Source organism: Corapipo altera, unplaced genomic scaffold, assembly GCF_003945725.1.
Source record: "Corapipo altera isolate COAL_440 unplaced genomic scaffold, ASM394572v1 70, whole genome shotgun sequence".
Lineage (NCBI taxonomy): Eukaryota > Metazoa > Chordata > Aves > Passeriformes > Pipridae > Corapipo > Corapipo altera.
Window position 1 is genome coordinate 1,462,016 of NW_020884911.1, and position 23,870 is coordinate 1,485,885.

The 23,870-nt window shown below is 48.5% G+C and overlaps 1 protein-coding gene across 2 annotated transcripts in view; it reads right to left on the bottom strand.

The window, feature by feature from the left end:
- The window catches only part of RTN4 (reticulon 4), a 40,050-nt gene extending 19,813 nt beyond the window's left edge, over positions 1-20,237 (bottom strand). The window contains exons 1-3 of one of the 2 annotated variants that reach the window (XM_027653755.1): positions 19,695-20,237; positions 7,255-7,311; positions 4,033-6,477 (exon numbers count right to left, since the gene is read on the bottom strand). In XM_027653755.1, coding sequence (XP_027509556.1) covers positions 4,033-6,477; positions 7,255-7,311; positions 19,695-20,145 — 2,953 coding nt within the window. In that variant the 5' untranslated portion in view covers positions 20,146-20,237. The remainder of the gene's footprint in view (positions 1-4,032; positions 6,478-7,254; positions 7,312-19,694) is intronic. The other variant, XM_027653756.1, reaches the window with a different exon arrangement.
- Positions 20,238-23,870: the final 3,633 nt, after the last annotated feature.

Below are 23,870 nucleotides of genomic sequence, written 5' to 3' on the forward strand. Positions count from 1 at the left end.
GTGCTCCCTCTCCATGCTGCTGCTGCCCATCCAGCTTTCTGGGAAAGTGGAGACTTACCCAAAATGCTCCATTTTGTCCACAATGCTGCCACCCTGCAGGGAACTCCCCCAGGCCTTGCTCTGCCAGCAGCCTCAGCTACACAAGTCTTTGCCTCTCAACAGGGGCCCTGAGAGCTCCAAGTCTACAGCTCTCCTTCAGAAAAACTTCTCTCACTGCTTTGTTTTTTCCTCATTCCTCCTACTCTGTGAATTCACCCTGGAATGGAAGTCTCTGTTTATTATTATTTACCTGGTTGCATAAAAGACAACATGAGAACAAGCAAAGAATTGAAGAATACAATGAGATTAAATTAACTCAAATCAAGACTTTATGTTGAATTAAATGGAATTTTATCAATCTGCTTCTGGAAGAAACTCCAGACTTTCCAAGGTATTTTTCCTCCAGCGAAAACCAAAAAAAACCTAAACAAAACACTTCCCATCTGCTGAATGGTTCCATTTAAGTCACTACAAACACAAAGTAACAGAAATGACCCAAATGTGCTGGTGTCAGGCAGAATTTCTAATGCCCTTTATGCTTCACACAACTGCAGTGACCTGGTTTGCTGTTCCAGCATCACAGGAAATAGTTTATTTCTGCCCCAGTGTTTGGGGAGTAAAAAAGGAAAGATCTGGTGTTAGGAACACCCTCTCAAAGCACATCTCCCATTTGGATTTCAGCTTTGCATTTGCCCTCTCAGGAAAATGCAGGAAATGTAAAATATTAGTGATTAGCTGCACGCTCCTGAGTGCCTGTAAGCAAAGCAAATAAATCAGATTTAAGGTGAAAGGAATAACTGTTGGTGAAACCCTTCCCGAACAAGGGTGCTCTGGGAAACCAAGTGCCCTGATAGCAAAGACCTCACCATTATTTCCAAATATTACTGTAATCTCAACAAGAACATACTGAGAGACCTAAACTGCCAATCTACATTTCAGAACACAACTTGTTATGGTCAGAGGTTTTGGGTCTGTAAGCCAATAATATAATATAAAATCTTCCACATCCCTTCAATCAAAACCAGGTCTATGGAAAGCACGGTTTTCCAGCCTGTTTGGGATAACAAATGATTCCTTATCAGAGATTAAAGTCTGTGCAACTGCAGGGCTGGGATATGCAACGTGCATATTTAGTTTTCAGACTGTCCAAGCTGGGATGGAGTCCCTCGTGTCCCAGCTCAGTGACAAACACTAGGTGGCATTAAAGCCTCTCCCAGGAGTTGGGTTAAGCCAGCACTGCTCCTCAGGCCCTGTCCTGCTCTCACCCCCCCAGCACAGCCCAGCAGCACACAAACCAATTTGAAGTGGGGAACGCTCCCTCTCAAGTCCCAGCTTCAGACACGTCGATGGAGCTCAGAAATGGCCATTTGGAGCTGCGGTGAGGGAAACAGTGAAGCAGCTCAGAGCCAAACACAGCAGGGCCTGAGAAACACAACTTTGCAAAAAGTATCACTGTATCCAGGCCAGCAGGAACTGCTGCTGTTGCAGGGAGGGGTTTGCCCTTGAGGGTGTTACAGTTGTTACAAGGTTTCTTTATAGTTAACGACAGTTCTGAATTTATTGGGCTTTTTCTGGTGGTGGTTGTTCCTCAAACCTGTGCAGCAATGAAGTACCAGGTCCCCGAGGCCACACACCATAAAACAGGTTACCCAAGGGTGTGCCAGGCAGCACTAAACAAACCTCCTTCTACCCAGGGGCTCTTCAAAGCTTTACTGGAATGGTCAAGTTCAGAAAATACCTGCAGCCTTTTCAGAGTCCCTGTTAGCTCCCTGGGGACTCACAAGCACACTGGCCTTTAGGCTAGTTTCCAAAAAACAGCACTGTTCAGTGAGCACTGAAGATCCCGGGGTTTAAGTGCACCAGTAAGGCAGTTCAGAATAATTAACAACCATCAGTCACACAGTCCCATCACCTGCATTCCACAAGTCTTAAGGCCCAGCAAAATCTATTTCAGTTCCACTACTGGGAAGAGAGGAGAAACCCCCACAGAATAAAGGTCAACTCAGAAGGTCAAATATATGCACAGATGCACCTGGCCTACTGATGAACTCCTCGTTGGTTCTTCAGTGACACTCTGAAATTGTGCCTAAGCAGTGTGGTACCAAAGCACACAACTGATGTTGTTCAGGGCTTGCCTCAGAGGCCCAGTCCTGTATTCTGGAATACAGCAGAAGTGAGCAAAAAAGCAAACAGCAGAGCGTAGAGAAAAATCCAGAAGAAATGGCCCCTTTTTGAGTTGGTATTCTCAGCTGTTTAGCTTTAAGCAAGTGTTCCTCCAGAATAAAGAACAAATTTCTTCCCAAACAACACAGCATGTCACAAACGAGAACTGCAGCTGCTTTAGGGCCAACACAGCACTGCCAGACTGCAGTGCCCCAGCCCAGCTCACACCAACACTGCCACAGTTGTGCCCCAGCACTGAGCCACTGGATGGGAAAAGGGCATTCAGCTCCCTCCTGCTCTTGCAGATGGGTTTGTGCAGCTCCTCTGGCAGCTCCCCAGAGTCAGCAGAGCAGCAGCTGTGTCCTCCTCAGAGCCCAAGGAAGGGTGTCCCTCCCCAGGCAGTGCTTGGCCACCCCAGTCTGACCCACATCATGGTTAAAGACCCCTCAGCAAAGGTCTCCTGTTACAAGAACTCACAGAAGCTCTATAACAAGTGTAGTAGTTTGGTTTGTCTGCTCTGGTTTTTTTCAAAGCAGTCTGAGCTCTAAGCAATTAACCCTTGACATGAAGCCCCAGATCCACAGCAGCTGTTCTCCAGACAGTATGATCTGCTGGAAGTCAGAGGGAAAGGAGAGGAGACTTTGCAGAACACACACAGTGTTTTAGCAGTGGAGGTATCTCTGAAATTCCACCCCAAGGGAAAAGGAAAACTCTCCTTTCTGCCTATCTGTGTGTCTAGAAGAGGTGAAACAGGAGAAATGGCAGCTATCATGCAAAGGTCAACAGAAATACATTTTGCACCTTAATTTCCAAACCCTATTTCTTTTGCATCGACACTCACGTTCTCCTCAACATTCCCGTTCTTCCCTTCCAACTCAGGATGTCCCAGGATTCTACTTTATGAACTGCAGACCGCAGCTGCTGCACAAAGACACCATTGCTGCTGAGTCAAACTGACCTCTGGGTTTCTGTTTAGAGCACCAAAGAGTGCTTTTGCAGGAGCTGGTTTTTAGTGTGAATGCTTCTGGTCAAGGCTTAAGAAGCAGCAGTGCTGAGATATCCCAAAGCACAGCACTCCTCTGGTCTACAAGGGTTGGAAATGTCCCTAAGTGTCAGTGTAGAGAACAAACTGCAACATGACAGTGCTCTTATTCTTCCTTCGACTTCCTGCTACTGTAACTGCACCTGAGAAAAATTAACCACAACCAAGTGCAAACCTGACCTGAAAGAGAAACAGAAATTAATACCTGGGCTGTGTATAAACCAATTTTAGCAGGATACTCAAGTTCTTAATGGCCAGCTTCCTAGTAACCTGAATGTTCAGCTCCCTTTTGTGCAACACCTGTTTTAAACAACTGATCTAAGCCAGGCTGCAGTGTGGAGATGCACAGGCTCTTTGCCAGGTTCCAGGCACATACAGGAGCAGAAGGGTTATTTTCCTAAGTCTGATGTCTAAACTGTTAAAGCAAAGGAAGAAATGCCTCTTTCAAATGAGGTGCACACACCACCCATGGCTTCCTATCCCAGTCAGAGAGTTTGGGGGGCCACCCAGTGCCAGTGAGGCTGATTTCTGCATCCACACACCACGGGCAGGAGAACCGAAGGAGAACCCTGGAGACAGCGAGTCCATCCCTGATAAACAGAAAAAAGGCACTACAGCAATCAGAATATGGAAAAGGTACAAGTGCAGGCACTAACAGTGCCTGTTACCCTCGGCCTGCAGAGAGAAGTTCACAGAAAGACATTTAAAAAGAGCAAGTTATGACATGCTTAAGTTTAGCCACAGAATTATGCGGATTAGCAAACTGCAAGACAGCATACACAGATTACCTGAAGATTTAGTCAGCTTGGCTGAAAATACAGCAGTAGGTTTTTTCTTTTCTTTAACAGAAGCAGGTTCTTTCTCAGCTTCCTTCTCAACAGCTCCTGGTTTTCCTACACTGACTATCTCTTTGTCAGCAGGTAAAGGTGAGGTATCTGTGGCCGGTAAGGACATCGTGGGTACTTCAGGCACTTCTCTGTCCACAGCCTCCAAGGACTTTTTCAAGGCATTGGTATCTTCCTTGGCTTTTACTTCTACATTCTTCACAGACAGGTCACAGGGCAGCTCTGGGCAAGGCAACTGCCTCTTCTCACCTTGGGTCACCTTACTGATCTCTTCATCTCTGTGCATTCCTTCTCTGTCAGTGGCTTCTGTCATGAATTCAGGAGAGGTTTTAGGATGAGCCAACATCACAAAGTCATCTTCCACTGAGACTGGGGAAGAGTCCATGGGTGAGAGAGCTTTGTCATCTCCTGTTTTTGGTTCCATAGCAACAGACACATCAGCTGAATAAGCCAAAGCATCCAGCTCCTCCATCTGAAGAGCAATCTTCTCTGCCTTGGCTGTTATTGCAGGTATTGGCTCAGATGGTAGAGCAGCAACAGTTTTGGAAGAGTCCAGCTGGGGTTGGAATGACTCCAGGTAAGGCTTGCCCGCAGCAGCTGCTGAACCCCCCAGTGCTTCCTCATGTTCCTCCTCACTTGCAATGCTCTCAGTGGATCTGCTTGTTTGCAGGAGAGATGGATCCTCACTGGCTTCCTCAGCAAAGTCAGCTATCGCCTGGCTACTGAACAGCTCGGATTTGCCAAACTGGGGGGACAGTTTTCCCTCCAGTTCCTTGTGTTCAGGCACATCCTGAGGAACGCATTCTGCTATCGGTGCCTTCGAGTACTCTGGAAAGGACGGAGCAGCAGCTTCACCAGGGACCTTTGTTCCCTTAATCAAGTCACACGCAATGGATATATAAGGAGTCTCCAGATCTTCCGGAGTGGAGCTGCTCTCGGGAGCAGGTTGTTTAAATGCTAATGCCTCTTTAGCTTCCTGGGGCTGTGTCAGAGGTACATTCACCGCCTCTTGGTACGCGGGAGGTTTCTCAGCCTCTGCTTTGACATTCTCATACTTGGCAGCTGGACTGAAGGTGTCTAAGGGGGAAGCTTCCAGCTGCACAGCAGACGCTTCTGCCCCGGCAGCCCCAGTGCCCAGCGGGGCCTCCATGACGATGTCTGGCAATATGGGAGAGGGAGCAGCTTCCACCCCTTCGAAGGAGGGGCAGATCTGTGCCACGGGTTTCAGGGTCTCCTGTGCCGACTCGGAGGTCTGAACCAAGTCAATCTTGGGCTCGTAAGCCAGCTTTGTCCCCGCTGCATCGTGCAGCTCGCTCTCATAGGCCTCCTGCACCAGGTCGGGGGTGAGCCCCTCGGGCATGTTGGCTGCAGCGTCAGGGGGCACTGCTGCCCCGCTCTCTGCCTTGGCAGAGTCAGCCCCCTGCCCTTCCCGCCTGCCAACTGCTCCAGCGCTAAAATTACCTGGTTCTGGGCTCGTCTGAGCCTTCAGCTCGGCAATTTTTTTCTCGTCATCGGTTCTATTTTCTGAAGTGACTTCCTCCAGTGGAGACAGAGACTTGCCTTTGTTACCATCAGGACTCGGAGAGGAGTCAAATTTAGTACAAGTGATGTAAGTCTGTGAAGGTTCTTTTACAGCTTCTGGGGTACTTGGGAAAGAGGGCTCTTCAGCACTGCCCTCGCTCTCTCTTTCGTAATCCTTCTGCACACTCAGCTTCCCCATGCCATATCTCTCATCCAAACTGCTCTGCGGTTTGGCATCTATCTTGCTTCCAACATCCTCCCTCATGCTGCTCAGTCCATGACTAGCACCTTTTACTTCCCATATTGGCTCAAATGGTTTGAAATCTGCATATTCTTCCCTCTTAAGAGGGTCTTCCTTCAGCCCCCCTTTCTCACGGTGATCACCACCCCCAGACATGTCTCTGCTATAGAACAGATCTTCCTCCTTTCTCTCAAACAAGTCTTGGGGAGTTTCTGGAGACATTTTCAGAGGCTGTGCAGGCATTTTCTCCAGGTTAGATAATTCTTTAGGGCCCTCTAGCTGTGTTTCTTCTTTAGCAGGAGAGAAAATGGCTGCTTCTGCTTTAGCAAATGGGGGTTCTGAGTGTTTCATCTCTGAAATGTCTTTGTCATTTCCCTCTGCAAGGAAGGGATTTCTGGCATTTTTCATTGTTTCCTTATAAACCTCACTTGCACTTTCCTGGTAAATGCCTCTTGCAGGTAATCCATCTGAGAGTGTACCAAAGGCTGTGTGCTCTTTAAAGGGCTCAGCTGAGAGAGGAGAGAAGGAGGGGAGAGAAGGAGCAGGACCAAGCGGGACTGCAGTGAAATCCTCTTGCCCAAGCGCCTTAGTGCTACCTGGCTGCTCCTGCAAGTCCAGACCTTTGTCTGTGACAGAAAGGAAAGTTAGAGAATGCAAGTGCTCTTAAGTCAATGCAAACTTTCAAGACAGGTTCACATGGTTTTAGTTAGTTAGAGGCTCTTCCAAGTTCTACCATGGATACTGGGAGCCATGAATACACAGTATCAGCTAGAGCTACTCTAGTTCACTTCTAGCAGAAGAGGCTGGAGAAGCAGCAACTTTATGCAGCACAAAGATCTCAGTAAAGCTGAAGGTGCCAGATAAGTACAGAGGGCAATATTAACAAAGTCAGAGTGGGAGGGTGGCAAGGTGAGACAGAGAGAGGGGACCTGTGTGTGCTTGGCCATAAACATGTGTGCCAGCAAAGGCCTTTCTGACACTTCTCATAAATGGGAATTTGTTGGACACTGTACCAAACCAAACCCACTACATAAATGCTACAGGTACAGATTTTACTTCTCTAAAACACTGCAGAAAGTTACTGTGGATTAAATCTTTCTGCTAAGCCAGTAAAGCAACTATGCTCTACGTGTTAACCTGTTAACAGTATCAACTCCCCTCCTACATCAAGGGTCCAAGAATTCACAGATGGTTGTATCTTGTTTATCCAACAGTTTGCCATGTCAAGAAACGAATGCTTATTAAAATCTGGAATAGACCGACTGCCAAGTCAAACCTGAGAAATGTGACAGAGGCTATTCTTGGACCCGTGCTGACTTTCAGTCAAGGCAGACTAAAGGGAAAGGGTTAATGAGCTCAGAAATGCAGGAGGGGTCAGACAAAGGGGAGCAGAGAGAACTTGCCTGCAGAGGAGGGCATCAGAGGCGCAGGTGTAGCAGGAAGAGCAAAAAGGGTCTCATCTGAAAAACAAACAAATAACCTCAGCAGAAGTAAAGGGCAGGCTGAAGAGGGGACAGAGCACACGAGCAGTCAGTTCCCAGGAAACCAGAGAGATCCAGAGCCAACACCCACAGGGAACCAGGGAACACCACACGGGCCGGGTGACGTGGGAGACACAACACCCCCATTTCCCTGTGGATCTCACTGGGGGATCTCCCCCTCCAAGCCAGTGACACAACCAGAGGGTGGGACACAGCACAGCAGCCGCTGTCCTGAGGATGGAAATGCTCCCCCAGGATGGAGCAGCTGCCCTGGCAGTGCCACAGTGTCCTCACCCAGTGCCAGAGGGGCTCCAGCACCCACCCGCTGCTGGGAGAGCAGCAGCCCCAGGAGGTTCAACCAACACTGTGCCAAGGTACCAGCACTAAATAAACCCCCAAACTCCCCCAAAACAGAGCACTCACACACATGCCCATACTGGGCAAACTGGGAACAGCAAAGGGCTGATTGCTTTACACCTTCATTTTTCTTGTGTTGTAACATGGGCAAGCATTGCTTTTAAAACCTTCTTTGGTATGATCCAAGGAGCCAGTTTGGCCTTGCTGAGTTTGTTTTAAGCCTAATATCTCACCAGACAAACTCAGCTCTCCAATTTCCACCCAAAGCAGCAAAACCAGCCATGAGGAACCAGGCAAAGCAAAACCAGACCTCTGCATTTCTGCATCAGCATTTTTCCCAGGTCCACCACGGTCTGTTGGTTTTATAATAATGTAAAAATAGTAACATTTAGGTAAAGATATTTTGTTCTGAAAAGTGCATAACGTTTCCAAATTAAGGCAGAAGGTAGCAAAATTACACTAAAACATTTAAAACAAGATTTTTAATTTTCAGTACAGTTTTGCTATTTGCCTGGGCAAAATCAAGTACTGGAAAAGACGGTTTTCTTGGTTGTTTGTTTTAGTTTAAAGCAAACAATAACAGAAGCAACGGATTTTAGGAGATGAAAGGCAAGAAGTGAGAAATATGGTAGATGCAGCAGCACATCCATGATGACCCAGTGAGGCAAGGCTTTAAGCTAAGCTGTGGTTTGGCACTGAACCACGGCTTTGTGCAGGAGCAATGCCACTTGCAGACACTCAGGACCTGCCTGGTTTACTCAAGTTAATCCCACTTTTCCAAAAAACCAAGTCTCCTCAGACCTGCATTTCCTGTCACAATATACAGTTGGTTGGTTTGGTTTCCCAAAACATTTCTCCCTTGCCGTGTTTTGTGGATTATAAAGCTCCCTTGAAGCTAACAGGAGGCAGTAACAAAGCTGGAGTGCAGGACTTGGTGTTTAGAAGCTCCCTCAACTCCTGCCGGACCAAAGGGATTTCTGCTCAGCTTTCTAAAAATGACGCTTTTCCATTAAGGACCACACGGAGAGAAACCTCAATTCCAAATTTAGAGCACAGCAAAGCGGTGTCACAGCTCAGTGGTGGCAAAAGCTTTTAAGGACAAAACCCCCACTGGAGGACAAGGGATCAATATGTGACACCAAGGACTGCAACGCTCAGCCCTGTGGGGTCAGGTACCACCACGGGCCCTCGGAGAGCCCGGCAGGAAAGGGGCTCACAGGGAACCGGGAATAAACCAGGGGAGAGGAGGTGCTGAAAACACAGAAAGAAAAGAAGGGCAAAGAAAGACAACAGAGTCCACTGGGGTAAGGAGGAGAAGAGGAAAATGCACAACAAGTCCCTGAAGGTGCAGTTCCCTTCCTGCCCAAAGGCAGTCTTGACCCAAAATTCTAGATTTGAAATCTTTTGAAGACTTTGCAAGGCCAGAGAGAGATGTTTGGGTTTCAGGAGCACGGGTTGTCATTTCTCAGCACAGTGCACAAAGTCCTCCTCAGGTCTGGCTTCCATTTACTCAACACAACACAATGGCTCTGCCAGCCCCTGAATTCCCAGGGTCTCTTAATGGCAGGATTTTATGTCCACACCCAACCTTTATTTTCCACCCAGAGCTGAAGTGTGAGAAGAGATTACATAAAAGCAGTATTTCCTAAGCAGCCAAGGAGAACCACCCACTCTCCCTCCACCCACCTCAGAATGGCATTTTTCCTGCTGGGAGGAAAGAGATACAAGGGCTTTTTTCCTGCTGTGGTCCTGTGCAACACCTCCAGGCAAGCAGGGAAAATGGGGCAGGACAGCTCCCACAGCAGCAGGGATGTGAGCTGACCCATCAGTGCCTTCAGCCTGTAACTCTGTGACACGGTGACAGGGATGGCAGTGACAAGTGCACCGAGGAATCCTCCCCTCCCGTGCTGCAGGCAGAGAGAGCCCTTCCAGCAGAACCCCCTGTGGGCACAGAGGGCACAGCCAGGACACCCCACTGATGGGGGCTCTTCCTCTCTGCAGCTCAGCGGCAGCAATTAGTGACAAAAACACACAAACAAGCAGCAAACTACTGTAAGAACTAGGTAAAAAAACCTTCAGAGTACAGCAAGCTCTAAGCAAGATGATTTCAAGCAAAGGCAGATATTTAAAACACTTCAATTGACCTGCAAGCTGAGCCTCCTCTACAGCAAAGTTTCACCCAAAGATAGACAGAAAATCTGAGCAATCTCCAGTTGTTACAAATCATGCCTCAAAATCTCCTTCAGGAAGATGAACTGCTCAATTAATTCCTCCTCAATTAATCCCTCCTCAGAAGACAGATTTGTTTCATGAAACACAAAAGAAAGAGAGCTCGAAATGAACACAATCTCAAGGAAAAAAGTCTTTACTGCCAATTTTATCTGCCAAAAATCCCTAGCGATGCAGGTTAGTAAAGTACTTTCAGCACTGCAGTGAAGGTTGACCTCTTATTTAGGAGTGGTATCACTTCATATTAGTGACTGAGCACTCCAATCAATGGCTTTTATAGAGAACTTCACACTCAACCTGTCTGACTGTATTCCTATTTTTAACCAGAAACATTCTGTAAATTAAATATTCCCCTCAAAAAAGCCACCCACAAATAACCCGTAGCTTCTTCTTTCATTAAAATGAACCCTCCTACTTCAAAACTCTCTATTATCTCAGCTAAAACACAACGTCCCCCAACCAGAATCAGATTTCAGTTTTGTTTAAAAATAAAAAAACCCTGACACCAGCATGACAAAGAAGCGTGGTTTTAAACTCTAATTTTATTTTTTGCTGAATGCCCACTAACAATAAGATGCTGATATTACCAGTAGAAAACTTTCCATTTAAATATCAAAGTTTCAGATAAAAAATTGACAAATAAACGGAGGGAGGTTTCCAAGATAACAAAGATTTCCAGAGAAAAAGAGAAGAATGTTTAACACTCAGAAGTAGTAAACCGACAACTCCAAGAAAAGCAATTTATGAGAAAACAGTTTTGTTGGGTTTTTTTTCCCTTCCCACAAAACATTTGCCAAAGGAAAGCAGGACTTCAGCCTGGAGTGTGTAAGGATCCACTCCTGACTAACAGGCCAGGGAGTGCTTTACCTTACCCACCTCCCACAGTGGGACACTGCTTGGAACATAAATATTTCACAACAAAAGAAAACAGGGTAAATTAATACTCCAAGGAAAGGCAGCTGGGACCTGACTCAGGGGTTGTGTGAAAGTTCCCTTTGCAGCAACCCCTCGGGGCAGAGAGGAAAGAGAAACTGTTTCTTTCTCCAGTGCACCAAGTTGTTCCTGTGTCAGCACTTCTAATCTCGGGCTGTGTTTGCAACACAGTCCAAGTGGCCATTAAAAAGTTAAATGGAATTATTATTTCGAGTTCTTGGATGCCTGATTTCCACATGCAGCACAAAACAAGGGCACACAACTTCACAAGAATTTCCCGAGAAAAGCAGCTGCCTACACAAACTCCATTTAAATCACCTCCCGTTATGATGCCATTGTTCTAAATATGGGATTTCACCAAATATTGAAGCCATTCAAGATTAGGAATGTTAACCTATAATTGCATATTTTCACATCATTAGATCACGCTGCAGAGCCACAGCAAATCACTAGTTTTTCCTCATTTGGCTCTTAGTTAAAGGTGTAAGTTTATAAAGACAAGTTTCCAGAGTAGGAAACTCCGACTGTAAAATATTGGGAATCTTGGAGCAAAGTGTACAAGCTGCTAGAGGAAATGGAGATTTTGTTGAAGATTTGAGGGGAGAAAGGAGCTCCATTTTGAACATCTTGAGGGTACCACAGCTGGGATCACCAAAGGATCCAAGACTTTGATTAGTAACAAGAGCAGCTGCAGGTCATTGCAGGCTTTCATGGAAATTACTGCAAGTGGAATCACCTGCACTGCACAGGAGATTTCTCATTTCATGTTAACTGAAACAATGAAGAAAAGTTCAAAATTAGCATTCTGAGCAACGCTTGCTGCTTTAGACAGTCTGGTTCTGCAGGCACAGGGCTCCAGCAAGACATGTTTTCCTGTTGTCTAAGCACAGATCTATAACCAAAAACTGGTTTAGGCAAGGGTTTTTTTTTCAATATCGTTTTTTCATGGTACAATTTGCAGCTGCAAAAACCTCCACTTGAGGCAAAGTGCCAGCAATGCAGAGCCTGGAAAGCAGTGGCAGAGGTAAGGCTGGGCCATTCCTTCTCCTTTTGATCAGCTATTCAGGGAAAAGAAAGGCAGCAGCACTCCCCAGGTGCCAAGCACAGCAAGAACAGATGGACAAGGAAGAGGAGGTAATTCTGCTCTGTCACAACACTCCCCATTACCATTCCCACACTGCCAAAGCCAGGCCCCACTACAAGGGGCCTTTTACAAAGGCCATTAAACCCTTCAGACACAACTGCCAGCCTCACCTCAGCCTTGCAGCCTTCTGCTCAGTGACACCCTGGACAGGATCCAAAGAGCATTCCAGAGGCTGGTTCCATAAAGCCACTTCCTACTAAAAGCCCCTCACCCAGGGGAGTGTCCCTGCACCTTTTATCTGGTGCCTTTTATCTGGTGTGTTTTGTTACTCAAACCAAACAAACAAAGAACAAAGCCTCACAGTTCAGCTCCAAAGAAACTATTCTCACACCAAGAATACAAGAGACATTCCCAGAAAGGGGATGCACAGACCTCTCCCATTCCAGCAATCCACAGGGATGCACAGACCTCTCCCATTCCAGCAATCCACAGGGGCCACCAAGAGGAGAGGTCAATCCTTGGAGGAGCCAAGAGAAAACCCCTGGGCTTCTGAGCACAGCACAGGCTCAGGAGGAGTGAGGGCACACCCAAGTGCCTTCTCCAAGGAGCTGACCCACTGGCCAATCACCAATCCTGCTTTGTTGCCCAAATTGCCATCAGCTGGGGGCAAAGCCTCCCTTCATTGCAGTCAGGTGGGCACAATGAACCCCAACTGCTCCCAGCCTCCAACACCCCCTTCACAGTCCCAGCTATGTCTAAAACCCAAATCAAACAGAGCTCAGAGCAAGGCTTAACATTAATTTAGAGCTCTCTCAGCTGGGAACATTCCCAGATTCAGCATTTCCAGTCACCAATTTCTACTATTTCAATCTATTTGATTAAAAAGAAGCAGAAAGAAGCAGTGTAACCAACTGCAAACACACGTGTCCAGCCAGACACAGATTTACAGCCAAGTGTTCGGTCTTTGGCGATATCTGAAACAAACAAAAAAAATACTAGATAATTCCTCTAAAAACTAAATAACTCTTAAGACCCAGACTCTTCACCATACATTGAAGTAACAAACAGCAATTTGGATTCTGGCAGTGCCACAAAACAGAAAAATATAATAATTACATCAAAACTTATTCAAAGGGAGGAGGTCTAAAGAGCCATGCAAATCCTATCATTATGCAGACACGATCCAATTTAATTTTAGAGATTATACCAATCACAAGATTCCCTTTCACTGATTTGTACAGATGGAATTTTTCCCTGCTTTCCCCACAATTAAACAAATTAAGCAGTATTTAGATTAGCAACCTTATCATTGCAGAAGAATGTGTTTATTAGCTAAATTAATCTTGGAAGAATGGAGCAGAGATGCTACTGATTTCTTTTGGCATCTCTTCCCAACACATTACCTTGTATGACAAGCCTCTGACACAAGAGCTTACAGTCTGCAAAATAAAAACAAATTGGTGCATAAGAAATCTTCTTCTCAAAACAAAAAAAAAAAAAAAAAAGAGGAAAAGAACATTCTGGCCATTAGTATCTGTAGAATATTTTTAATAAAGCAGCGTGAAGATTCCCAGTGTCCTGATGTCCCTGTGACCAACCAGCACTGCAGTGGATTGGGATAACACAGGTCTTGCCAATCCACTTGTGTGTCATTTAAGACACAATACACATAGAGGGAAAAACTGATTTTCTTACCAACCAGTGTGATCTTTTCAAGACAACTTGGGTCTAAAACACCCTAAATTCACCCCTTTGGCCAGGCTGAAGGCCACGAAAGAAGCCACCTCCCTGCCACCACTGCCATTTTCCTCCTTGCTCCTTCCTTTCTGTTCTGCAGCTCCCACCTGCTCCTGAAGGCCTCACACCTGCTCTTTCCTGTGTTTTCCTTGGCCCTGCATCCCTCAGCACACACAGGGGACAGGCAACCACAGGCACTGAGCAGTTTTAGCTCCTGTCAGAAAAGAGGGGACAGCAGAGGTCAAGAAAACTGTCACAAAGCAGGGATAACTGGGAAAAGCAGGAGGGCTTTGACAGACTGGCAACATTTTTAACTGGCAACAGAAAAGTTTATATTTATCTCCATCTTGTGTCTTATTAAAGACATGTTAATTAACATATTCTGCCAAGCTGATGAAGTTGATGACATGATTGCCCTGTTCATTAAAAAGCTGCAAGCTGAAGCTGACAGGCATTTCCTGACACAAAGCAAGATCCCAGCAAAACCAGGGAGAGTCAGGCTGGTATTCCCAACACTTCTACATGAGTGGGGGGAAATCAAACTAAAAGTATTCTTTCTTTAGACATCAGAAAGCAACAAGTGGAGACAAACACATGAAAAACCATGGGGGAAAGTAATAATTTAAAACCTTAAAATCCAATCCGATTTAAAATCTTCCTATTTTGACAGTTACAGTTGGCAGCAGATTGATTATTTCCATTTGGAAGATAAAAACATTCCACTGAGATAATTTGATTTTCTCAGACTTTGTGAATATTAATAAGGCCATTATTTCATTGCTACTGTAACAGTCCTTACTGATGGAAGGGCCAGTTAAAGCCCCCCACCAAACATGTGCCATCCAGCTGGAGCTCAGGGGTCTCAGTGCTGGCTGGGCTGTGCTGCCCTAAAAACTGAGACTGGAGAATAAGCAGAAAATATTATGCAGTGATTCCAAAGCATAACAGGAGTAATTCCTATTTTAGATCATAAGCCAAGAAATAATAAAAAAATAAAACCTGCAAGAAAACACCTCATGTTCTACTGAGGCCTCGCAGTTCCCTATTTTTACTTGGCAATAATAGCTTTTTTTCCTCTTTCATTTCTAATGCAGATTGATAGTTACACAATTTTTCCTCCTACTTCATGCATAAGCAATTCTGAATATCTCAAGACAATTTACCCGTGAGCTATATGTTGCTTTACATTTCCCAGCCAACAAAGGACCAAAAACTATTTCCTTGCTGACAAACTGTCTGGAACCTGAAGGACATTTTCAGATTGAACTCTGCATTGCTAATTTTTTTTATCTGAGTTTCATAGTTACTAAAGAAACTTGCCAGCTTAAAAAAAAAAAACAAACTGAAAAGCATCTTTCAAAATATTAAGAGAAAATAAATGTAACTGCAGCACAGCCAGACATGGCTCAGGTTCGAGGTTAACCACCCTTTGTTCCTGCCAGGCAGATCCATGGGTGTGGAAAACGGACATGGAAGCAGGCACACAAAGCCTCTAAAGCCCCTCAAAACTGTGTGGCAAGCACCAAAGCCCCCCAGAATTCCAACAGCATGGGAACACTGCTCTCCAGCGAGAAGAGGGATGCCTGTCTGCCTCCTGCTACAGCCAGGCTCCCAGACTGGGTGCTCTCCAAAATCCCCTGGATACTGGAGGGAGAGGGAGGAAAAGTGAAAACACAATCCACTTTCCCAGAACTTTGTACCAGTCAGCAGGAGAAAACCACCGAGTGGGAAGCCTGAATGCCCTCCTTGACTTCCAGGAGTGCTGCCTGTGGTTATGTGAGAGGTCAGAGGGAGGTTCCATGGTCACCAGCAGGGACACAGCCAGGGGACAAGAGTCCAGCAAGGGGGACTTGACTGTGGGGTCACTCCATAGCTCCAAACTTCACGAAGTACAGACAGGGAGGAAGGGGATGAGGGATGAGGGGCAAACAAACAGTGGTTCTTCATTGCCTCCAAACTTGTGGTTTGTAGGATTTCATCTCCAAGGGGAAAACTCCCAGTGCAATTCCCTCAGCTTCCCTGAGGGCTGTATCATTACAGGGTGGGTGGAAGCTGTGTGGTTTTATCCTGGAGAGCAAGTCAAGGGCTACACACACAAAGCAAACGTCCCATGAACTTGGCACCACTGTCCCTGCATGCACTCCTGGTTAACAGAGGAGATGTTTGGCTCCTGAAACTCTTACAGCAGCTCCACTACAGACACGGGCCCAGTGCTGGACACTGCACAGGACACTGAACAAAACTGAAGAGATAACTCGATCCCTTGTTGAACTCACCTAGATAGGAACATGAAACATGAAAATGAAGATACCAGCTTCACTGTACCAGTCAAATGGCTGATTACTCTGTCTTCTAATACACATATATATAAAAAACCCTCACATTCTGTCTAAGATAACTCAGCTTGTGATCACCTCCCTTAGAGCTTTACCGGGTATATCTGGGAAGAGTCTTGCACCTCAGAGAGATGCTGAAGATCGGTGGGAACATATTTTAATCAATGAAGGGTGCAGATGAAAGTCACCACTGGTAGCATTCAAGGACAGCTATGGATTTTTTTCCAAGTCATGCTGCATCATGTCCTTAAAATCCACACACTCCTCTGTCCAAGTCCATGCACACAGAGCAGCAAGAAAATCTGAGGGGCGAATGTGCTGCTTTAGAATTTGTACAAAACACAAATGCCAGGACGTGGAGGGGAAAAGGGTCAGTGTGTGGGGTGAGCAGAGGCAGGGATAGATCCCTGCATTTCATCAGCACCTCCTGCAGCTCAGCTTGGCCAGGGCACAGGACAGCTCCAGGCAGCTCTGCTGACCTGCGTTTGACACTGTCTGGCTCGTAAGCACACCCCCCTCCTGACAGCTCTCCTCAACAGGGAGGAATTAAAGAAAAACCCCCACATCATCGAATGGAAACCCAAGACTAATGAACAAGCTGGCCCTTCACGACATTTGCATGTGTATTTACCCGAGGTCAGTGCAGGCAAGTGAGACACAAGGAAACATCTTTATTCTCTCTGCATGCTGGCCCCGGGCCAGGCTGGTGGCTTTTGTATACAGCTTCTTGTAAGTGCAGTGTAACTTCCAAACACAACAGTCTCTTCCAGGAAAGTGATGTATGACCTCCCTTTAAAAGCAGGATTTAGTGCTGCAGGATCTAGAAGGGAAGTGGTATCTACTCATCATAGTACAGTGGTTATTCTTACTTTGGGCAGCAAGCCAAAAATAAAAAAAAAAAAAAGAGGGGGCATTGCTTAGACCACGTACAACAACCTCAGACTGACCTTCCTTTGCACTGTATGTACAGTCAAGTAATCAAAAGAGTTAAGTAGCAATGTCTCTGGAAAGAATGTAGGGTTTGGTACCCCCAAAACAGCGAGTACCAAAGCACCAGAAAGCACCCAGGACAGCCAGGTCTGACTGCAGTGCTCCTGCTTGTTTCCCTCTCCTGCAAATATTTATATTAGCCCTTCTGAAGGGAGGCTGCTGTTACCCTGCCAAGGACTTGCATCACATATAATTATGTCCCAGTCTCTTATAACAATGATACCGAATCCTCCTAAGTGTGTAACTAATAGCAATTACAGAGGTTTTCTTTTTCAAAACACCCCCATGTATATATAAAACACATCTGAAGGGGCCATCGCCCAGGCAATTCATTTTTGCTATTGTTACACTGACAAAAAGCAGCAGCAGGGCCAATTGTTGCAGATCAAAGAAGCCCCACTATTCTCAAAGCTCAAAGTAAATGAAACCATAACTCTGCAGAGGGAACCACTCCAGCCACGTGGCTGTCCCTGCCACGGTCACCCTGCCACCAGTTGCAGGCAGAAAATTCCTTTTGCCCATTTCCCAACGTGACTCAAAGGGAACTCACTTGAAGCCAAGCCAAATATTTTGCCTCGGACCGTTTTAACACCAACTGCTAAATGCAAAACCAACAAACACCCGATGTTTAAATGGACACTCCTGCATCTGAGAGGGCCAAAGTGTTCAGGAGATGACCTGCAGATGCTCTCATCCAGGAGTTTCAGGTACACAGCCTCTAAGGTTTCAACTCCTCATTAGAGGAGCATTGTGTTACAACACCTTGTCTTTGGAAACCAGGCCTCCCCCAGATGCCAGTCCTCACTTCAGCCCTAAATTAATCATCGCTGACACATTAAAACGACTCTTTGATACCACTCTCAGCTACACGATGCAGTTCTCACAGTCAGGTCTCCTCTACTCTAACCAACAGCTATTTCCAGAATTACTGTGCTCTTTTTGCCTTATCCTTCAGGGGTCAGAGAGCAGAAAAACAAATCATCTCTGGAAAACACACTTTTTTCCCTACTTTTCAAAGTAACACGATGTGGTTGATCTTATTTCTTCCATTCAGTTCTGCTTAAACCACCCAGAGCTCCACTCAAAGAACGTGCCCAGAAAAAAATCCCGTTCACTCATCACACAGAATCCCTCCTCTTTAGTCTGTTGCGAGCTTTTGTCATCATCTGTCCTCCAAATGGTGGAAACAAGAAAAAAAAAATTAATCTCCTCAGCGTATTGCTACACTGAGAGCTTCCTGAGGAACAAAAAACCAGGCTTCGTGAGAGACAACAGCACAACTAGCCAGGAACTCCTGGCACACATGCAAATAAAATGCATTGGGAAACTCCCCCTGACAAAACTGAATTCGGGTTTAACAGGCCTTTTCTTTATCGTTGTTCCAGATGCTTTTCTTGATTAGATCTTGAGTATCATGCCCCCTCACACTGTGATGCTAAGTTATTATTGAAATCCTGCATCTTTACAGCAATGCCAGAGCAGCAATGAAGGTGAGCACACACCACTGTGATCACGAGGCACTTCGATTTGTTCCTTTTCGCTGTTTTAATGGCCTCGAGTCAGCTCTCACACTTTGAATTAAGCAGAAGCAGAGCCAAAGCACACTCGGAATCCGCATGCAAGGCATTAGTCATGCGGGTCAGCTCCTGGATTAGACCTTGCCAGAAGGGCTCTGGCATTCCAGCGGCACTAGGAATTGTTGGGGGGCGGCACTCCCCCCCGCTACACAACTCTGAACTCCCCCACATTACGGGGCGACGCCTTGGAGAAGCCCCAGGTGAGAGCCGTGGCCATCCAGGGCGGGGGGTTGACATTCTTCTCCAGGGCTGCCACACCTACACCAGCGAGCAGCCCGGGCGCCTTTTGTGCTGCCACACATTCCTCACGAGTTTACGAGTTCCCTCTCCGGGGTTCGGCCCCACAGTCCGCGGCCGGGGCGCGGCGTCCCCACGCGGGCTGCGGCGGCGGGGCCGTGCCGGGCAGGTGGAGGGCAGGCGGCCGCTCCGCAGTCCCCCGCCTCGCCCCTCCCTGCGGCCGCTGCGTTCAACATGAGTAAGATTACAAGTATCTGCGCTCCCCTCCTCCCCCGCGCTCCCACGCCCAGGCCCGCAGTGCCGGGCCGGCCGGGGGAACCGTGCCCGGGGGAACCGTGCCCGGGACAATGCGGCGCGGGAGGGGCGGGCTGTGCGCCGGGGCAGAGCCGGCCGGAGCCGCGCGGACCCCGCGCCCGGTCCCCTCGGGGCTCGGCCGGTACCCCCGGGCTCGGCCGGTACCCGGCTCGCCCCCCGCTCCCCCCGCGACGCGGCCGTTGCCAGGCGGCGGCGGCGGCCTCGCCCCCGGGCGGCCCATGTGCGAGGCGGCGGCCGGGGCGGCGCTTCCCCCTCCCGCCATTAGCATAACACAGACGGGAGGAGGAGGGAAAGAGAAGAAATTACAATAAAAAAAAAAAAAAAGAAAAAGAAAGAAAGGGAAGGGGGAGCTCTTTTTCCCGCATGAGAGCTGCGGCGGGGCCGCGGGGAGCGGGGCCGCGCCCGAGCGCGGCGGAGGGGAGGGAGCGATGCCGCAGGAGACGGCCGAGGGCCGGCAGACAAAGGGAACCTCCCGGCGGGGCAGCGGGGCTCGGGAACCGGAGCGGCTCGGGCGGAGGCTCCCTAGCCCGGCCACCGCCCTCCCGACCCCGGGGCGGGGGCACTCACCAGCCGAGCCGGACGAGGACCCTCTTCGGCGGGGGGCGGCGGCGGGCGCCGGCTCGGGCTTGGGCAGGGGCCGGGCGGGGGCCGGGGGCTGCTCCTGCGCGGGGGACGGCGTGGTGGCGGAGGAGGAAGAAGAGGACACGGCTCCCCGGGGGCTCCAGTCGGGCTGCGGCGGCTCCGGGGCTGCGGGGCGGGGCGGCTCGGCGGGACCGCCGAGGTCCAGCAGCTGCGGCGGCCGCTCCTGCGGGGCTGCGGCGGGAGCCGCGACGGGCTTCCTCTCCATCACCTCCAGCTGCTCGTCGAAGTCTTCGTCCTCGTCTTCCTCTTCCTCCTCTTCTTCCTCCTCCTCCTTCTCGTCGTCGAGCACAAACTGGTAGTTAAACTGTGGCTGTTGCGGCCGGGCTGGCCCGGAGGAGGAGGAGGAGACCAGGGGCGACTGGTCCAGCTCGTCCATGGTGCCTGGAGCGGGCGGAACAATGAGCGGCGCGGTGGGGGAGGCGCGGGCTGCGCTGCCGCCGCCGCTGCGGGACCCGCACTCCGCCCTGTGAGTCACCGCGGGCGCGGCCGCCCCGCCCCGCGCGCGGAGCGACGGCGGCACCGCCCAATGGCAGCGGCGGGGGCAGCGCGGCCGCCAATGGGGAGCGGCGGCGGGCGCGGCCCCTCATGAATATGCATTGGGCGTGGCGCGAGCCCCGGGGCGGGGCCGCCCAACTCGGGGAAAGTTCGGCGCGGGCGGGGCGGGGGCACGGCCCGGGGGGGGGGGGGGCCGGGGGGGGGGCACGGCCCGGGGGGGGGCACGGCCCGGGAGGGACTCGGCCCGAGGAGGGTCCCGCCGCGCCCGCACCGCGGGGGCAGCACCGAACCCCTCCTCCCGCAACGGCGCCGCTTGCTCTTCTGCTGCTGCCTCTGAACGGCGGGCAGAAGCACTCGGCGATCTCCCAAAGCGGAGGGGATGGCCGGGCTCCGGGGACGGAGAGTGCGGGGCCCCGAGCCACCCGGGTTCGCTCACCCTGGATGTGACCGAAGGCGTCCCGGGCGTCTCCGCACCGCGGGGCCGAGGGAGGGGGAGGCGCCGTCCCCATCCCGATCCCGCTCCTCGGGCATCGCGCCGATCACCGCGGGCAGGACCGTCCCCTGGGGTGGGAAGCGGAGTCAGCCAGCGCCTTCCTCCGAGCGCAGTGGGAGTTTAACCAAGACATGATGCAAAAACCTTCCCGAGTCTGAAAAAAGAACAGAGAGGAGGCATTGTCAGAAGAGACGAAGTTGTTTAACCACCCGTGTTACTGTATGGCCTCCCCCGGGCAGATCTCATCATCATCTCTTAAAGTCTGCATTTCAATTGTGCAACTTCTGCGGGAAAGAATGGAAGGGAAAGGAAAAAGGAAAGGGAAGGAGAAAGGAAAAGAGAGGAAAGAGGAGAAAGGAAAGAGAAAAGATTGAAGGAAAAGAGGAACTGAAAGGAATAATGAAAGAGGAATGGGAAAAGGAAAGAGGAAAGGGAAAAGGAAAGAGCAATGGAAAGAGGAGAGGGAGAGGAGAAGAAAACCTGGCTCCTGCCAAGTTGGCTCCTGTCAGACTGCTGTGGTCTCCAGCTTTCTGCTCAGAGATGGAACACTGGCCAAAGCCCTGAGGGTAACACTTAATTTAACTAAAATAGCATCTCTTTGGGTGCAGTTTCCACCCACACAGCTGCCACGATAAGACCAAAAGCCCTTATAACGCTATATTTAACACCCCTCCAACATTATTACGGGGCTTTAACCCACAGATGATTTATTCTCCCACATATGCCTGTATAAAGAGATTAGTTCATGGAAACAGTCAGAGCAAGCAGCTGCACGTTCAGTGAGACACGAGAAGTGAAGGAAGAGCAGCTCTCCTGTCACTTCCCTTCTGCCCTGAAGGATGCAGGGATGGAGGCAGGGATGGAGGCAGGGATGGAGGCAGGGATGGAGGCAGGGATGGGAGGAGTCTCTGGCATGGAATTGGAGGTTGATCTCCAGCTGCACTCAGTGTCTGAGGAGCAGGATGGCAACACACAGTGGAGGGGCTCGGTGGGGCCTCTCTTGTCTCAGGAGAACATACCAGAATCTTTGCACGAGCTGTCTGCACCCAAATATTTGTTGCTGCCCTTCTAAAATACCTCATTTTCTACAGAACTGGAGACCTCCTTCCAACTTCCAGTCTTGGTTGGCTCAAGGCCAATGTGCATCCTCTTACCACTTCTCCCGTTAATTTAAATTGTTCTTTTCTCTGAACTTTCATTTCTAAGAATACACTTTACCCAGCCCTTGCTTTCCTAAGCCAAGCCTGGAGAAGCTGGTGCTGTCACCCTTTCCCCTGCTCCTCCAACAGCCCTTCCCTGCACCCAATCCACCCTCAGTCCAGGCACAGGAAATTCCAGATGAGATTTTTTTTTTCCCCAGGAATGTACAAAGACATCAATATTCCCTATCTCTACCAGAAATTACTAGAAGGAATGTGCAGAATATTTTTATAAGCACATCACTGTTACCCCTAGAGAGATGAATTTCCCCAGCAGGTGAATAAGCACTTGACAACCTGTGAGGTCGTCTTCACCCCTCAGATTTTGTATGTTCTATTGACAAATTACCCATTTATATTTTCAAGTCAGCCCTTTTTACAGCCATATAAGGGATGTTACAGCAGCAGCAGCAGGATGGATGGATAGCAAATAAAAATATTTTGATTGAATAAAGTCTTTACAATTTCACCAGCCAATCTACTTTTTGCGTGTCTCGGTTAAACTAGAAAATGGATTTTTAAAATTTCATTAAAATATACCCTAAGGCAACAAGGTACCTTTAAAAACTTGGAAAATTCTGAGCTAGACACAGCACTGACATTGATTTTGAAATATCTAACTATGGGGATTTTTGGTCATCTACAAGGAGGCAAAGTCTATATATAATTCAGCTGATTTTATCAGAAAACTTGGAAGAGTTTCTGTCATCAATTAAGGACAAATGAAAGGGTTTTTATTTAGAGACAGGAAGTGAGTTAAAGGTCTTGGAGGGAAACAGGAAGGGAGTTCCAGATTCCCTGAGCAAGTCAACTTAACAAGTCAGAGGAAAACACACTCTCCAGTAGTGACACTACTGCAAAACCCCCTTCCTTTTAGCTCTTTGGAGAAGTATTTTACAATTCTGATACGAAAATTGTCAACAAGTAGGAGTATTTTGCAGATATTCATCAATTTAATTCACAAGCCTGGTTTTCAAGAGCTGTTTTCCTATAGCAAGGTTGGGAAGAAAGGCATTCCACGGGTGTTTCTGAGTTTCCACAGGCGGTGCTGCCAAGGGCCACGTGGATTTTTTTCTGTTCACTCCGACCTTCTGCTTGATCTTACACAGAAATAATATGATAGCACAGCATATTCTAGACTAGGATAATAACTGTGGTGGGCCAAATGCAGCATTCTCACTCCACAGCAGGATCCCACAGAAAAAGAACCCCCTCCATTTAGTCTCAGGTGGCAATTTTAAAGGCTGGATTAAAATTGCGAGGGTGGCTGGAATTCTGTCCCTCCTTTTAAGCTGGGAGGACAATCCCCCAGGTTTCAGGCACCTGGAAGGATAAAACCCTGTAAATCTTTGTTTTCAGCTTATGCCTGTGCTGCAGAGCCTTGGGTATTGAAGCAGATTTGCCTCAAAGGTTTGTCCTTGCTTGAACACCTGCAGGACTCCTTTTCAAGAGCAGCAGTGGGATGCTGGGACAAAATCACTCAGTTGATCAACACAAATGCAGCACGTGGATGGAAAAGGTAAAACAACAGAATGAAGGGACTGTCCTCTGACCCCCAGTCAGGCTGGCCTTCTCAGAATCTTCAGAGACAATCCCCAGTTAATGTTACATCTGACTGACACAGTGTCGAGAGGTGCAACAAGCTCAACCATTCCATGTAGCACTTCCACGTTCCTGGATAACCTCCTCCCTGAGCCCTGCAGAGTCCTTTCCTCTCTGCCCAGAGAGGGTTGGACACTTGGAGTTACTAATGTCCTTAGGTGGGTTTAATATTTCTACTTGTCAGCCCCTCTCACTTCTGAAAAAGGCAATTAAATTGTTCACTTACCAGTTTGGTCACACTGCTTCTCACTCCTGAGGAACATAAGGACCACCAGCTCCACTGGACCTGGACACAAAAAATCCCTTCTGTTA